The sequence below is a fragment of the Typopeltis vanoorti genome, chromosome 9, assembly GCF_054136105.1.
Source record: "Typopeltis vanoorti isolate ZY-2024b chromosome 9, IOZ_Tvanoo_1.0, whole genome shotgun sequence".
Lineage (NCBI taxonomy): Eukaryota > Metazoa > Arthropoda > Arachnida > Uropygi > Thelyphonidae > Typopeltis > Typopeltis vanoorti.
In genome coordinates this window covers 97,694,484-97,713,408 of record NC_143557.1, presented here as the reverse complement: position 1 = coordinate 97,713,408, position 18,925 = coordinate 97,694,484, and the positions used below count along the sequence as shown (strand labels likewise).

Sequence of the window (18,925 nt, the reverse complement as noted above, 5' to 3'; positions counted from 1 at the left end):
AAAAATAATGTTTATTGAAAAAATAGTTATGGAATACAGAATATATGCTGTGGGGAAAAAATTTCAAATTATGCTTTTCTAGAATTTTAACTGAAAGAAAGAATGAATGAATGAAAATGATGAACTCGCTCATTTCTTCAAAGAATGAACTTTTCATTCATATCACTTTTGTACTTATTGTGTATGCGGTTTGGATTTTAATAATACATAATCATTTTATAATACTAGAATATATATAATGATATTGCCAACCCGGCTGGCCGAGTGGTTAGCATGTCTGCTCTTCAGTCAAGAGGCTGCAGGTTTGAATCCCACCGTGGGTATGGATGTTTGTGATTGTCTATGGAAATATCAGTGGTCAGCGGTAGATACCGTTGGTGTAGTTGTGGTCAGTTGGTGGATTGTGAGTGGTGGAAGCAGAGTTGTAGACTAGATGCCCTCCCTCGATGAGTCTTTGGACTTCCTGAAGGTGACAAATAATAATAGCAATGTACATATCTGAAATATGATGCTGGAATGCACGTATCTGTATTGGTTTTTCTTCCACGTTATCCTTACTTCATTCTGTTTAAGTTGGTTAATCATGACGTGCATTTTTGCAGAAGTCATACACGTGTTCAATATGTGTTCATATTGAACACATATTAGTCTAAAGTAAATGGATTAACACGAAGGCTCATTCAGGAATTAGAACACAGCTATTGTATTCAAAATACACACACGGACAAAGAAATTAGCGCACCTGGAAAAAAACGTAGTACAACGGCGAAACTAAGCAAATAGCTAGAGTGCGGTGTGGTATGCAAATGATCCAAGTTTGGTGTGATTGTGCATGCCCACACACCCTGCAGTTGTGCTGCAAGCACGAACCAGCAGCCTTATAAAGCCAGCGTGTAGTCGATAGCCGATTAAAGCGAAAAGCACCGGCCGACGCAAGGTAGAGTACAGAGTAACAATAATGTCGGGTAGATGCCAGAGACGTCGATTTAAGCAACTTACAGACTTTGACAGAGGCATGATCATCGGCCTGAAAACCGGAGGGTGGTCAGCACGGCGTATAGGCATGTACATGGACCATTCTGACCATACCGTCCGACAGTGTTGGGAGCTGTGGACATGTTCCGGCACTGCCACATGGCAGAGCAGCACTGGATGGATCAGGAGGACCAATGCTAGAGAGGATCAATGGATCGTGCGGCAAGCACGGAGGGATCCCATGGTGACCCGGTCCACTATACAGGCAGATGTAGGGGCTCCTGTGTGCCCACGAACCATTTCCTGACACCTCGCGGAGGCGAATGTACAATCCCAGTGCCCCTTACGCGTGCTCCCATTAACATCGTAACACCACCGACTCCATTTGCAGTGGTGCCAGGCGAGTGCAACGTGGAACGCCACAGACTGGCAACGTGTGGTCTTCAGCAATGAGTGCCGCTTCATCTTGGGGACAGATGGTCATCGTATCCAGGTGTGGAGGACCCCTGGGCAAGGACACAATCCTGACCTCGCTATCGAGTGCCACACCTCCTGCACTGCAGGCATTATGGTCTGGGGAGCCATAGCCTACGGTAGCCAATGACCCCCCTTGTAGTGGTACGTGGTGCATTGACAGGGCAGCGGTATGTGGACGACATCCTACGGCCCCACGTTCTCTCATTCCTGGGCAGGATACCAGGAGTGCCCATCCACACACAGCTTGGGTTGTCCAAGCCTGCCTACGTCGTATACAGACACTTCCGGACTTGTCCCCTATCAAGCATGTTTGGGAGCAGCTGAAATGCCAGCTCCCACCGTACCGCAATATCCGGGATTTGGAGCACAGCGTCCAACACGTGTGGGCCAGTCTGCCATAGGACAACATCAGGCATCTGTTTGCCATCGTGCCAGACCGTATTACAGCATGTAACACCGTACAAGACTGTGCAACGTGCTATTGATGATGACCGGATTGCGTACCACAGATCCCTTTGTAATTGTCCTTCAGCTCTGTTTTTGCCATCATGTGTATCACTCACTTTTATCATTACACCAATAAAATTTCAGTTGAATCCTATGCTTCCTTCTTGGTACACTAATTTCTTTGTCCGTGTGTGTATGTTTAGGAAGATCTGATTCATTTTATTGAAATTATTTGATATTATCACAAATTGCAAACTTACATAACAGGATTTTCATGTTTCTAATGAAACTAATGAATTTGAGGGACGGATGGAACTTTGTAAGTGTTGTCTTACATTTGAATTATTCAAATGAGGAAGCTTGCTGGAGAGGAAAGTAATATCAGACATGGACAAACAATCTGAGTAAGAAGCAAAGCAGAAGAGAGAAGAGTTAGGTAGATGAGAGTGAAATGCCTACAAATAATAGGGAGAGTAATGTTAGAGATTAGAATGAGAGAACAGGAGTGCAAGACATGAATAAGAATGCAAGAAAACAAGGAATGCAAGACATGAATAAGAATGCAAGAAAACAAGGAATGCAAGACATGAATACACAAGAGAATAGGAATGCATTTGTTTTAGACCACAGTGGAATATGTCCAGAATGCAAGCAGAACAGTTGTCTGGAGAAACACTATGGTAATGGGGGTGGGTGGAAACAATTAATTACAGGTATGTAGACATTGCAACTTAGAAGCCCCATAGGTATGACTGGGTTATATACTCAAAAATAAATTAGTGCTTGTTTACAAATGCCACGAGTTTCAGGGGTAAAAGGGAATAGAATTGTTGGAAAAAGTGGATGAAGATGATATCCTGATAAAAGTAAAGCTGGAGAGATATAATAATAAATTATACTTAACAAGAAGTTATATTCTCGTTTTTATCCTTTACTGAAATCAGGAGATGAAGTAATTACAATAAGGAGGCAAATGACTTGACACCAGGCTGTCTTAGTATTCCACAATGCAATCATACTTTCTTTCCAATGTGTGTGTGTGTGTGGCTATTCATTATTGGAAGGGTCACTATGTAGACTAGTTTTGACCTTTATTGAAGTCTCATCAGTGGGAACTAGATTCATGGAGCTATTGAGCACTAAATAAATTTTATATACAAATGAAAAAAAAATGGTGTATCACCATATTGTTAAAATACTGCAGATGAGAGATAGTTGCAAGGAGACTTTGTAACCAAGTTATAATCACTTGGTTACAGAATAAACTATATTTAACAAGATATTATATTCTTGTTTTTATCCTTTACCCAAGCATGGGCATAGAAAGTAGCACCATGATTTGCCAACTTGTATGTGAGGATAGATAGCTCTAGTAAAGGATAAATGGATAAAAGATAAAAGTAAATTACTACTTTAAATCAAGCGGGAAAAAAAACTTTCTACAACAGATATGATTTTTTGTAAGGTGGGGATGCAAGGATAAAATATAAAATAATGGCAGTATAGTGTGAGTTGGAGGTGAACAGGAAATATTTAGTTGGATGTTGTTATATAGGCTTGGGAATGTGGGAGGTTCTGACAAGGAAATATATAGGTAAATTGGCTTATCAAATAAGAACATTGTAGTCATTGTGAGTGATTTTATTTATGGTGTTATACACTATCTGATCAAAAATATCCAGATGCCTGCTCATTCCAACTCACTCTAATATAAATTTACTCCTCCTTTTACTGCTATAACAGTTCATTCTTCTGGGAAGGCTTACCACTAGATTTTAGATAGATAGGAAATATATAGGTAAATTGGAAATTGTTATATTGCTGTGGTAATTTTCTTCCATTATGGGAAGGCAGACCCAGAAGTGATACCAAGGTTGAAGTAATGCAGAGGTCATATTTCCATACACAAGTAGTCAGAAGGTTTCACACGTTATTACTCAAAAACTCTGGATTAGAGATATCATAGATGTCGAAAGTTTTTTCACTTGATTATACCATAAATTAAAGATACCAAGAAATTATATTCTTGGTTTCATCCTTAAAGTTTGCATTTGAAGTCACTTCATGACTGGAAGTGACGCAAAATCATAAAGTGACTTCACAATGCAAAGCAAACTTTGTTTGCTTACACTTGGATAAAGGATGAAACCAAGAATGTCATTTCTAGGCATCTTTAATTTATCATATAACCAAGGGGGGAAAATCTTTCACCAACTATCTCTAATCCAGTGTATTTTAGTAATAAGGGGTGATGCCTTTTGGCTACTTGTATGTGGAAATATGACTTATGCATTACTTCAACCTTGGTATCATTTCTGGGTCTGGCTCCCACTGATGTGCTTTTGTGCTGAAGTGGTTGCTTTCCCTGAGATATGAGTGGCTCGACTCAGTGGTGGGGTGGGCCTACCATCGAGCAGACCCACTACTGAAGGTTCTTCTGTGGCAGGGTGGACCTGTCTCTGAGTGGAACTACTGCTGAGTTAAATGATTCTTTGGGTCACTCGTTGTGTGTAATCTGAGGGATCGCATGAGTTTTTGAAGAGATATTCCTGCACTTAAACATACCTCAATAAAGGTCGAAACTGGGCTGAGTAGTGACCTTTCGCATAATGCATAGCATTATATATTATTATTATTCCGGGCAACTCCAAGGAGTCAACAGACTCATCGATGGAGGCCCTAACATCATGTTAAGAACAACTATTTGACATTCACACAGTATCTATCATACCTTGCCTTGAACTCATTCACAGTCGTAGCACCCACAACAGACTCTGACAGCTTATTCCACTCATTCACCACTCTCCAAGTAAAAAACCTAGCTTTAACACCCCTGCTAACCACATTCTTGCCCAGCTTCCATGTATGGCCCCCTAGTCCTACCACCACTAGTCCTATTCTCAAAAATATCTTCTGAATTAATCTTATAAAAACCCTTCAGTAATTTGAATGTCTCAATCATATCACCCCTTTTCTGCCTATCGACCAATTTTTGCAACCCACAAATCTTCAACCTGTTCTCATAAGGTTTATTCCACAGACCTGCTATCATCTTGGTCACTCGTCTCTGGATCCTCTCCACCTCCTCCCCATCAAGAAGAAACCTTGGCACCCATATCTGGGCACAGTAGTCTAGATGGGGTGTTATCAAGGCTCGATACAGAGGAACAATAACTTGTTTGTCTCTGCTTGTTAAAGTATTTTACAGAAGCCAAGTGATTTGATGAGCTGATTTAGCCACTTTTGCAATGTGCCCCCTAAACTTCAATTCCCTATCCACCAACGCTCCCAAATCCCTGGCCTCATCAATCTCCTGGAGTACAGTTCCACTAGTGTGATATACTGCTGCTAATCTGTTCACTCCAAAATGCATAACCTTACACTTTGCCACATTAAATTGATATCCATTTTCCTTAGCCCAGTCCTCCAAACTATCCAAATCATCCTGCAAAATTTTGACATCCTGTGCACTCACAATTGCTGTACCCAGCTTTGCATCATCAGCAGACAAGTGAACACTTCCTCTCAGATCCTTTCCTATATCATTGATGAACAAATTGAAAAGTAGTGGTCCAAGAACAGAGCCCTGCGGCACACCACTAGTCACAAGCCGTCTTTTGGACTCAACTCCTGAATAAACCACTCTCTGGTATCTCTCCATCAACCACCCTCCTATCCATCTCACCAACCCTATATCCATCCCCATCTGCTCCAGTTTACTGATTAGAGTTCCATGTGGTATCCTGTCAAAGGCCTTGGCAAGGTCCAGTAGAATCACTGTAAACCCATTACCCTTATCCAGTTCAGCCGTCACTGTGTTATAAAACATGAGCAAGTTACTGAGGCATGATCTACCCTTCACAAAACCATGTTGTCCCCCATACAATATCCCATTTTCATCTATCCAATCCTGTATTCTTTTCTTGACTAATTTCTCCAAGACCTTGACAATGATTCCTGATATGCTAATCGGTCAGTAATTTACAACAGCAGTCTTGGAACCTCCTTTATGCAGTGGAACTATTTTCCCCCTCTTTCCACCCCCTCAGGACTAACCCAGACCCGAGACTCAAATTAAACAAAATGGTGAAGGGTACTGACAACTCTTTAGCCGCTTCACGTATGACACGAGCTGGTATACCATCCAATCCCACAGATGTATTGACATTGAGGTTATGCAATAGACTACTCACCTCCACTTCATTCACCACAATTCCCGTATAATCTATTGGTTCATTCATTTCTGCAATGTCACCACCTGGATGATATATTCTTGTAAAGTGCTCACTCGGTAACTCAACTGTATCAACTGATTCAGTTACCTCCCTACCATCGGCATTCTTTAAAATCATTCTGCCATATACATTTTTTCTTTTACTTGCAACATATCGAAAAAACTGTTTAGGATTCTCTTTAGCCTGCATGGCCAGTGTTCTTTCGTAATCCTTTTTTGCTTTTCTTACCACACTTGTTACTCTTCTGGCCTGCGCTTTATACCGTTCATGTGCCTGCCAGTCACCTTTCTCCTTAAATTCCCTCCATAGTTGTTTCTTTTTTTGCAGCTCAAGCTTAATGATGTTATTCATCCATTTAACCCCTACTTGATTTATTATTCGGACTCTAGGTATACAGTCAGCCATTGCTTCATGCAAACACCTCTTAACTGCCTCCCATGCACTATCAACTTCTAGCCCTTGCAGTTGTACATGCCATGGCACTGAACCAATCAAACTCCTAAGCTTGTCATACTTACCAGCCCGATAATTCCACATGTACCCTGTCTTAATTGTAAATTCCACACCTTTAGCCACCTCCCAAGTCAAGACCCTATGATCACTCTCACCAATTGGTGGCAATGTGGTCATATTTGTTACAGCCAAATCCTCAGATGCAATTACTAGGTCAAGCACTCTCTAACCCCTAGTATTTTCCATTACATGCTGTCGCAGATAGTTATCCCTTAATAACCGCATAAAATCCAATTCCTTCCTCCCGTGTGTCCTCTCTTCACTCCAATCAATGCGACTATAGTTGAAATCTCCCATAATAATAATTACCCTCCTTCCACTCATTTCTTCCATTTGCTTGTGCATACTATCTCCACCAACTTTTCCATCACCTGGTCTATAGCAGCACCCAATTGTATATTTTGTTCTGCTAGCCACAATCTCACACCAAATGGCCTCAAATGTACTCTTTTCTCTGTCCTGCAGTTCAACTTCTATTCTCCTTGGCTGCAACTCATCAGCTATCATCAACAATACTCCCCCCCCCCCCATTTTATTCTCCCTGTCATTCCTGAACACACTATACCCACCACATTGGATTCCACTAGCTGTATCATCTACAGTCAGCCATGTTTCACTAATGCCAATAATCTGTGGTCTGGAAGTGCCAACCATGGCCAAAAATTCTTCCTTCTTGTTCCTAATACTCCTAGCATTAGTGTACATGAATTTCAGACCCCCATTAGCCCCATCCCTACCTTGATGCCTTATATTAACTATCCCATTCTGATTTGTTGTCCTTATTTGCTCGGGCATATTATACTCATTTATACACTCAACTGCCTCCCTAAGGTCTGCATATCTACTCCCCCCCCTTAATAAATCTAGTTTACCTGATTCTGCACATCCACTTCATTGAACAACACTTTTTCAAGTCTCCTTACACTGAATCCATTCAAATGCAAGCCATCCATCTTATGTAGATCCTTTTGCCCATCGAACTCACTCCACACGTTCACAAATTCCACACCACTCATCATACATAACCCACACATAAAGTTATTTGCAATTATGGCCCTCCTTTTAAACACTTCACTGTCATACCGTGGCAAAAGACTAATCATCCTAACTCTCTCAATCTTTTCTTTTGCTACCTCAAACAATTCATTCAGGTCCTCTATCATTTCCATTTTATCTCCTTTCAAAGCATTTGTACCTGCCACAACAATCATTTCTTTCACCCTTTCCTTTTGCTCTCTAATTGACTCAGTTAAGTCCTTGAAGGTCACAGTAGGTTGGTATGATTTTGTCAAATCCTCTACTAACACACCTCGTACTAACGAATCTCCATACAGCAGTCTCTCCTTCATTTTGTTTACGTTCACACTCATACTCTTATTTTTCCTATCATACTTTTTATTATTGGCTGGTACACTCAGTAGACTTTTGTTCATATGCTCTAGCTGCCGCTTTGCTCTTTGTATCGCTCCACTCAACAACGTGATCTCACTCATTGCATCTATCTCATCTTTTTTATTTTCTGTTAAACCATTAATTTGCTCTGTATCAATACCATCATTCACACTTTCTACATTCACGCCCTCACAGTTCTCTGGTACAACCTCTCCATTTCTTGTCATATCACTATTTTCTTCATTCTGAAGTTTGACAAAAATATCACACTCATGACCTGAAATACACTTTAATTCCTCATTTTCCTTACATTTTGCTCATATATCCATAAGAATATGATCATTGCATTATGGGATACAATTGATGCAAAGTCATTAGCCTCTATATACAAGTAGCCCAGTCATGAAGTGACTTCACATGCAAACTTTGTTTGCTTACACTTGGATAAAGGATGAAACCAAGAATATAATTTCTTTTTTTAATTTATAGTATAACCAAGTGAAAAAACTTTTAACATCAAGTTTACTTAATTCCTCGTATATTTCTTGCTCATTCACCAACATGCCATAAATTCTATACTTATGTTTCTCGCGATGTTGCATTTACGAGGATGAAATACACTGATAAACTAATTATTGAATAATTCAACCATACCCTCTGCATTGGTTACCAATCTACAATTGGATCAACTGGCATCATTCTCCCATAGTCATTTTTCCTTCTGCTTGCTACATGTCAAAAGAACTTACTAGGATTTTTCTTAGCTTGATTGGCTAATTTCTTCTCATACCCCACTTTTTTTGCCCTTACCAACCAAGTCACCTTCCTAGCCTGCTCTTTACACTCCACAGATCATTACTAACACTCATCTAGTGTTGCCTCCACAGTACCTTTTTCTTCCAGATTCCATGCTTAATCTCCTCGTTCATCTATTTTACTCCTACCTTGTTTAGCCTTTCACCTTTCGAATAAATACAGTCAGACATTGCTGCTGTTAAATACCTCTTGAACAATGCCCCTATGTGCACTGTCTGTATCTTTCCCGCTCAACTCCTCTTTCCATGCTATGGATCCTAGTTGTCTACTGAGCTTTTCCATTAACACCAGCCCTTGTAGTTCCACACACACACATCCCTTCTTTATAGAAGTTCTCATGTAACCGGCTGGAACTCTTGTGATCACCTCATGGTCATTCTCTCCAACCAGGGTAATATTAGATGCTCCATTTACAATCCTATCATCTGATGACATAACCAGATCTAAGACTTAACCTTCATGTGTCCTCTGTTACATACTGCTTAAGATTGTCATCCCTTAAGAACTCAAGAAATTATTCTTTTTATTCCATGATCTATTTCATCATTCCAATCAATATTGCCATAGTTGGAATGAACCATAATGATTACCCTTTGCTTGCTAAACCAAGTTGCTTGTACATTTCTTTTCTCCACTTTCTACATTCCCTGGCCTGTAGCAACACCCCCACCAAATATCTCATTCTATCAACCTCCACTTCACACCATACTGCTTCAACTGCACTCTTTTCTCCTTGTATCTCAACTTTGTGCAGACATAATTCCCCTGCCATCATCAGCAGCACTACCCCCCCCGCTCCCTTCTTGCCTTTCCTATCTTCACGAGAAACATCTATCTCCAAATTTCTATTCCCATTAAGATGGCCAACCATCTTTCACTTCTACTAACTATTTTCAGGCATAAACTGAATCAATGCAACAATTTTATCTCCTTTATTTTCTATGTTATGTTATGTTTTTATGGTTATGTTAACCACTCATCTAATCAAGTCAGCATTTTTTTTTTTTTGTTTTGTTTTGTTTTGTTATCTTTGTTTTGGTAAAACCTAATAGATCATCATGGAATTTTTGCAATTCTTCTGATCAGTCCACCTCTTTATCGTTGATGTTGACAATACCTAACTTTGGTTTTGTTTAGCAGAGATTGTTTCAGTAGCTGTTTTTTTTTCACTGTTTTTCCCTAGTCCCTTGAAAAAAAAACTGCAAACATCTTAAGGTGTCACCTTAGATGCCATGACATTTTATCATGTTGTACTATCATATTTGTCTGATTTGGTTGGCTAAGTCTCAAATCAATAGTCCATTATTCATTCACTGTTGGATGCACAAGAATGAGGAGAGTGCACCATAACAAGGTAAGATTGGAAATTAGAATGTTATCACTACAAGGGTATGAGAATGTAAGAACATAAGTTACCTTCATAACTCTGCTACTAGTATATTCTTTCTTGCAGTTATATCAGTTGCTTTAATATCATTTTTGCTCTAGGTGTTTATCAGAACGTTCCAGCCTCCCCTCCATATAAAATGTGCTAATTTATTATTATTGGCATTAATACTTCAAGTTTTGGCAGCCTATCAACTTTTGGTTCTAATAAATCTTGTGGTCAGTAATTCATAGTGATGACTCTTAAACCAGTACTTGGCTTAAGAGTCATCACCATAACTCTTCATCATTGCAACTTCAAGCTTTGGTTCATTAGCATTCACAGGTGTTCTTATTGAAGTTTAAAATTTTTCCTTTCTTTTAAGCTTACATGGTGATCTGAATGCATATTTAAAAATTATGGAGACAACTACCGTGTTTGAATAAAACCTTTCGTTTAATATAACTAAAATCTACATTCGACGTTTCGACCTTTATGTCAAGGTCATCTTCTGGAGCATACAACTATACACAGAAAACAAGCTACACTACAATCAAACTGGTTTGTTAAAGTTACTGACCAACTGCTATAACAATTGTTGGCCTGACCTCTGGTGAAAAAAAAAATTATACATCAAAGCTAGAGTTCTATTATTAGGGTTATCTGTTGGTTGTAGACATACATTGGGTGCCACAACAAGTCAGTGTATCTATCTATATATATATATATATATATATATATATATTGACATCATGATTATACATGTACATTCCAGCCAGTTGGTATATGGAATGGTTTCTAATACTAGCTGAAGATTGACTAGAGTCCTGATTTATGCTGGATCTTATATATTAGGTGGGCTGAATGTGCGCCATCCAGATCCTTGGAATTTTCATGCCACCTTTGTTGTTGATATTTGGGTGGTTTATCAGGATTTTGCAGGCTTCCTTAAATTTCCTTTCATACTAGGTTTTTATGTGGTGTAAAGAGTGGTGCTTTTCCAGTTGATTTGGTGTAAGGTGTTGAGCGCGTGATCTGAGAGACCTGCTTCACCATAATGGTTATATTTAATGTGTCTAATGTGTTCTTTCTCGCGTATAGGGATTGTCCGTCCTGTTTCACCAATGTACGGTAAGTTACAGGTGCAGCAGATGCAATAGACTCCAGGATGTGCCAATGGGAGGAGAGGATCCTCAGAGGAGCTGAATATGGTTTTAAGTTTAGTGGGTGGTTTAAAGGTGGCATTGAGGTTATAATGTTGTAGGATTCTGTTGATTTTTTCTGATAACCCTTTAAAATTTTTCACTTACCACTCACTTGTTAGTTGGGCTTACTAAAGAAGAACATTTCATTTTTCTGTCTAAGTTATTACATTTTTCTTATCAATTTCTATCTGAATTGGATTTTTCATATCCCCTGCCTAGTTGGCCAAGTGGTTAGCGTATCTGCTTTCCGGCCAAAAGGTTTGCAGGTTTGAATCCTGCTGTGAGCATGGATGTTTGTGATTGTCTGTGGAAATACTAGTGGTGGTGGTCGGCAGTAGATGGCGTTGGTGTGGTTGTGGTCAGTTGGTGGATTGAGTGGTGGTGGAGACATTTGTAGAGCCTCCCTCGATGAGTCTTTGGACTCCCTGGAGATATCAAATAATAATAAATCATAAGTGATCTAGAAAAACCTGTTGTCATATGATTATCATTTTGTTTACCTTAAACATAATTGTTTCACATCTGGTGATGTATTTATAAATTATAAAATATTATTAAATTAGAATAGTGAGTAAACTTACAAATTATTACAAGTGGTTGCTGAGTAATGTGAATGAAAACAGTGACTGAATTTAAATTTATGTAATTTGGGGTTTTTAATTGTATTTATTTTCTAGAAATGTGGAGTCTCTGACTTTTGTTCAAAACTGGGTCTTCATGCCCATCATCCAAGAAATTGTCTCTTCTATCTTAGGGATAAAGAACCAGCTGATTTGCAGAGACTATTAGATGTAAGTTATATTCAGTTCAATTATTACAAAACAAATGGAGAGGATTTAGAACCACCAGAACAGAGATCCTGCTATTTTTTCCCTGAAATATGAATAAATAAATAAATAAAATAAAAATAAATAAATGCTTCATACTAACTTTTTACAGTATTGACTCACATGACATAAAAACAAAATAAATATGATGATATATGAAGCTGCTAATATTTTGCTTGATTTATAGAAATATCAAGTGATGCATAGTTTATATTATTATTATCCTAAGACCTCACAGAGTCACAGACTCATCTAGGAGGTCCCTTTTGTCATATACACAGCTCATCACTGGGCCTTAAACAAATTCACAACTCTCCATGTAAAAAATCTGGTTCTTGCTTCATTGTTCACACCTCCTTATACAGCTTCCATTGAAGACCTCTTGTTCTCCTCCCAATCTCCCATCATTTTATGAAAACCTCTTCAACGTTAATCTTATAACAATCCCTTAAAACTTGTACATCGTCCCTTCGTCCTATCTACTAGACTCTGCAAATTGCATTGTCTCAGCTGTTCTTCATATTCAGCATTCAGAGATCAGAAACTATTTTAGTCAGTCAACCTTCTGGACCCTCTTCAATATTTCTTCATCCTTTTGAAAACCAGGTGACAAAATCTGTACGCAGTAGTCCATATGTGGCTTAATCATAGCCTTATACAATGGAACCAGAAACTCCTTACTAATACAAGTCAGTGTCCTCCACAGAATTCGCCAGAATTCGTTGTGTTGTCCTCACAATTTTGGCAATGTCTTCTAAATTTTAGATCCTTATCCACCATCATCCCAAGATCTCTTATTTCCTCCAGCTCCAACAATATATTTCCACCAAGAAAAATTCTACATCCCATTTTTGTTTTCCAAATTTAAACCTTACATTTCACAACATAACATTGAACTGGCATTTCCACTCCAGTACTCATTCACTCAGTCTATTCAAGTCTTCTTTTAAGGCCACAACATCTCAGAAAATATAATTTGTGAATTTTTTCCTCATAAATCATACTAGCCAGAGACTACATTTACTTAACAGACATAATATACTAGCTTCAGATTTAATTGCCACATAATTAAATCATTATCCACTCTGTATATATTCTTCTGGAATAAATAAATTCATTCTTTCTGAATGAATTTATTTATTACAGAAGAATATATATATATATATATGAGCATATATACATATACACGATATATATATATATATACATACATGAATTATATATATATATTTTTATTAAAAAACATAGATTTAATGACTTAAAAAACAGAGATAACTTATAAAGATTTTAATGAGAATAATACAACTAGTTTCGGCTTATAACAGCCTTCCTCAGGTATTCATAAAGGAAAAGAATAGTAATAAACATTGAAGTATCTAAAAAACTGGAAATTACAGGTAAAAATTGCCACACATAATTGATACATAAAAAACGTATTTTTTCAAGTTATTCTAACAGGCTTGCCATTGTTTATTGCAAGTGTGCGTGCAGGCTCACGTGAACGCCAATAATGAATAACTGCAGCATGGCTATCTGGGATGTTATAACTCAAATTGTTGTTTAAGTGGACAGGGTTTAGTAGGATTTCCCCTTGATTCCACAATTTTTCTCTCAAACTCATCATCACAGCGAAAAATATTTTCTGACTTTTCCCAGCAAACGGAGTGGCTTTGTTAATCATCATTAGGATTATTTGAAAAAAGAACATGACTGGATAACGCAGTTGCATGAGATCTTTTGTAAGAGATCTCTCTCTTATGCTCTTCTATACGTTGTTCAATAGATTGTTAGTTTGTCCAAAATAAGGGATATTGCAATCGCACCATAATTTATACACACCTGGATATTTTAAGTTTGATGAGTAGGCTTTGGATGGCTGATTAGAGAACGGATTTTAGGAAGTGTGGTGAAGAACATCCTGATATTGTATTTTTTAAGGACTTTAGTTAATTTTTTAGAGACTGTGCTAATGTATGGAATGGAGATGCTACCTTTAAAATTAATAGTTTCTGTTGTGCACTGCCCAGCAGGATCCAGAAGAAATTTCTTAATCGTTTTTTCAGAGTATCCATTTTGTTTAAAGATAAGAGTGAGGTGATTTATTTCTTTTTGTAGTTCATCTGGTTCCTTCAAGAGAGAGCATGCTCTGTGTCATAAGGTAGATATAGTTCCAAGTTTTTGTGGGGGAAAATGACGAGAAATATTATGCAGATATCTATTGGTATGAGTAGGTTTTTTGTATATAGAGATTTTTAATCTTTCAGAGCATCGTGTAAGCATGACATCCAGGAAAGGTAAAGGGTTATTATTTTCTAGATCAGCAGTAAATTTTATATTAGGATGTTGGATGTTTAGATGATGAAGAAAATCTATGAGAGATATGTGCCCGTGATTCCAAATAATAAAAATATCATCAACATATCGTTTCCAAACTTTTGGTTTAAATGAGAAGGAAGATATGGCTTTCGTTTCAAAATCTTCAAGGAAGATGTTAGCTAGAACTGGGGACAAAGGATTGCCCATTGCCAGGCCTTGTTTTTGTTGGTAAACGGAGTCCTGATATCTGAAGTAACCAGAATGAATGCAATGTTTTAATAAAGCAAACATTTTTTTGGATAATTTGTACTTTAGTAATGTAAGTACCTCGTCTGTAGGAACGTTAATAAATAAAGATATAACGTCAAAACCTGCTAGAATGTCATTTTCATTGATGGGAATATCTTTTATATGAGAAACAAAATCTGTGGTGTTTTTGATGAAAGATGAAGATTTATTGGAGAAACACTTGAGGTACTTTGCTAGATATTTGGAAAGTTTATACGTAGGTGAGTCAATTCCTTCCACAATTGGGCGAAGAGGGATGTTTTCTTTATGTATTTTGGGAACTCCATAGATGCGTGGGATAAGAGGATGTTGAGAGCGTAAAGAGATTTGAACATTATGAGGAAGTTCACTCGTAGTCTTTAACAAGTTGTTTGTACAGTTTTGTAATTCTCTTGGAGGATCTTCCTGAAGAATTGAATATGTCTAATTATCTTCAAGTAATTGAAGCATTTTGTTGTGGTAATGTTCAGAGTTGAGGATGACCATGGAATTGCCTTTATCCGTAGGTAAAATAATAATGATACTGTTCTGTTTTAGGTTTTTTAGGGCTTGTCTTTCAGCCAGAGAAATATTATCTGTTGGAGGTTTAGCATTATTGATAATGAAAATCGATTCAATGCGAAGAAGTTTCGCCAAATGATTAGGAATGGGTGAACTTGCCTTTTCTATTTTTGTAAGAAGAGATTCTTTAGGGATAAATTTTGGTGAGGGAATGAAATTGAGACCTTTGGTAAGAATATCCGTTTCTGCATCTGTTAAAATATGAGAAGATTTGTTCACTATAACTTTTTCAGAATTAATACAGGCTTCACTTTGACCAGATCTGTTTTGTATCCTTTTTAGATTATTAAATTTCCTGATAAGAGTATATTTATTCTTGTTTTGTATTTGTGTGGCTTGTGCTTCACTGTTAATGATAAAATCGTGTAAGTTAACATGATCCATAATTTCTTCAAGTTTTTGAGTTAAAGATCTTTTAGTGCTGAACAAAAAAGCTAAACAACGTTTTGTGTCTGAAATTCTTTTGCTGAGGAGATCCATCTTAGCTTTACAATAAATTCTTTTAGCACGTTCCGTTGTTAACTTTTTTTAAAAAAGAAAGTTTTCATAAAGAAAACATCCCTCTTCGCCCAATTGTGGAAGGAATTGACTTACCTACATATAAACTTTCCAAATATCTAGCAAAGTACCTCAAGTGTTTCTCCAATAAATCTTCATCTTTCATCAAAAACACCACAGATTTTGTTTCTCATATAAAAGATATTCCCATCAATGAAAATGACATTCTAGCAGGTTTTGACGTTATATCTTTATTTATTAACATTCCTACAGACGAGGTACTTTCATTACTAAAGTACAAATTATCCAAAAAAATGTTTGCTTTATTAAAACATTGCATTCATTCTGGTTACTTCAGATATCAGGACTCCGTTTACCAACAAAAACAAGGCCTGGCAATGGGCAATCCTTTGTCCCCAGTTCTAGCTAACATCTTCCTTAAAGATTTTGAAACGAAAGCCATATCTTCCTTTTCATTTAAACCAAAAGTTTGGAAATGATATGTTGATGATATTTTTATTATTTGGAATCACGGGCACACATCTCGCATAAATTTTCTTCATCATCTAAACATCCAACATCCTAATATAAAATTTACTGTTGATCTAGAAAATAATAACTCCTTACCTTTCCTGGATGTCATGCTTACACGATGCTCTGAAAGATTAAAAATCTCTATATACAAAAAACCTACTCATACCAATAGATATCTGCATAATCTTTCTCATCATTTTTCACCACAAAAACTTGGAACTATATCGACCTTAGGACACAGAGCACGCTCTCTCTTGAAGGAACCAGATGAACTACAAAGATAATTAAATTTCCTGATAAGGGTATATTTATTCTTGTTTTGTATTCGCATGGCTTGTGCTTCACTGTTAATGATAAAATCATGTAAGTTAACATTATCCATAATTTCTTCAAGTTTTTGAGTTAAAGATCTTTTAGCGGTGAACAAAAAAGCTAAACAACGTTTTGTGTCTGAAATTCTTTTGCTGAGGAGATCCATCATAGCTTTACGATAAATTCTTTTAGCGCGTTCCGTTGTTATCTTTTCTTAAAGAAAAGAAAGTTTTCATAAAGAAAACATCCCTCTTCACCCAATTGGGGAAGGAAATGACTCACCTGCGTATAAACTTTCCAAATATCTAGCAAAGTACCTCAAGTGTTTCTCCAATAAATCTTCATCTTTCATCAAAAACACTACAGATTTTGTTTCTCATATAAAAGATATTCCCATCAATGAAAATGACATTCTAGCAAGTTTTGACATTATATCTTTATTTACTAATGTTCCTGCAGACGAGGTACTTACATTACTGAAAGACAAATTATCCAAAAAAATGTTTGCTTTATTAAAACATTGCATTCATTCTGGTTACTTCAGATATCAGGACTCCGTTTACCAACAAAAACAAGGCCTGGCAATGGGCAATCCTTTGTCCCCAGTTCTAGCTAACATCTTCCTTGAAGATTTTGAAACGAAAGCCATATCTTCCTTCTCATTTAAACCAAAAGTTTGGAAACGATATTGATGATATTTTTATTATTTGGAATCACGGGCACACATCTCTCATAGATTTTCTTCATCATCTAAACATCCAACATCCTAATATAAAATTTACTGCTGATCTAGAAAATAATAAATCCTTACCTTTCCTGGATGTCATGCTTACATGATGCTCTGAAAGATTAAAAATCTCTATATACAAAAAACCTACTCATACCAATAGATATCTGCATAATCTTTCTCATCATTTTCCACCACAAAAACTTGGAACTATATCTACCTTAGGACACAGAGCATGCTCTCTCTTGAAGGAACCAGATGAACTACAAAAAGAAATAAATCACCTCACTCTTATCTTTAAACAAAATGGATACTCTGAAAAAACGATTAAGAAATTTCTTCTGGATCCTCCTGGGCAGTGCACAACAGAAACTATTAATTTTAAAGGTAACATCTCCATTCCATACATTAGCACAGTCTCTAAAAAATTAGCTAGTCCTTAAAAAATACAATATCAGGATGTTCTTCACCACACTTCCTAAAATCCATTCTCTAATCAGCCATCCAAAGCCTACTCATCAAACCTAAAATATCCAGGTGTATATAAATTATGGTGCGATTGCAATATCCCTTATTTTGGACAAACTAACAATCTATTGAACAACGTATAGAAGAGCATAAGAGAGAGATCTCTTACAAAAGATCTCATGCAACTGCGTTATCCAGTCATGTTCTTTTTTCAGATAATCCTAATGATGATGAACAAAGCCACTCCGTTTGCTGGGAAAAGTCAGAAAATATTTTTCGCTGTGATGATGAGTTTGAGAGAAAAATTGTGGAATCAAGGGGAAATCCTACTGAACCCTGTCCACTTAAACAACAATTTGAGTTATAACATCCCAGATAGCCATGCTGCAGTTATTCATTATTGGCGTTCACGTGAGCCTGCACGCACACTTGCAATAAACAATGGCACGCCTGTTAGAATAACTTGAAAAAATACAACATTTTTTATGTATCAATTATGTGTGGCAATTTTTACCTGTAATTTCTAGTTTTTCAGATACTTCAATGTTTATTACTATTCTTTTCCTTTATGAATACCTGAGGAAGGCTGTTATAAGCCGAAACTAGTTGTATTATTCTCATTAAAATCTTTATAAGTTATCTCGGTTTTTTAAGTCATTAAATCTATGTTTTTAAAATGTATCACAACAACCGAGTAAAAGCCTATGATCACACACACACACACACACACATGTGTGTGTGTGTGTGTGTGTGTGTGTGTGTTGGCCAAGCAGGTAGTATATCCGCTCTCCAGCCTAGATGCTGTGGGTTCGAATCCCACATAGGCATGAATATTTGTGATTGTCTTCTCCCATTATGGACTGGGTCACCATGGGAGTAGTAGACCCAAAACCTCCTGCAATCGGAGAGGCCTTCACACTGCAGTGGATAGAAAAATATGCTAATAATTTATTTTTTTATTATATATG

The 18,925-nt window shown here is 37.2% G+C and overlaps 1 protein-coding gene across 5 annotated transcripts in view; it reads left to right on the top strand.

The window, feature by feature from the left end:
• Window positions 1-18,925, top strand: part of LOC150103285 (uncharacterized) — a 454,389-nt gene that overhangs the window by 358,992 nt on the left and 76,472 nt on the right. For all 5 annotated transcript variants that reach the window (XR_016548822.1, XM_090397913.1, XM_090397914.1 and 2 more), the window contains one exon: window positions 12,104-12,217. Coding sequence is in view for 4 of the 5 variants with exons in the window: in XM_090397913.1 (XP_090254039.1) it covers window positions 12,104-12,217 (114 nt within the window). In the remaining variant the exon portion in view is untranslated. The remainder of the gene's footprint in view (window positions 1-12,103; window positions 12,218-18,925) is intronic.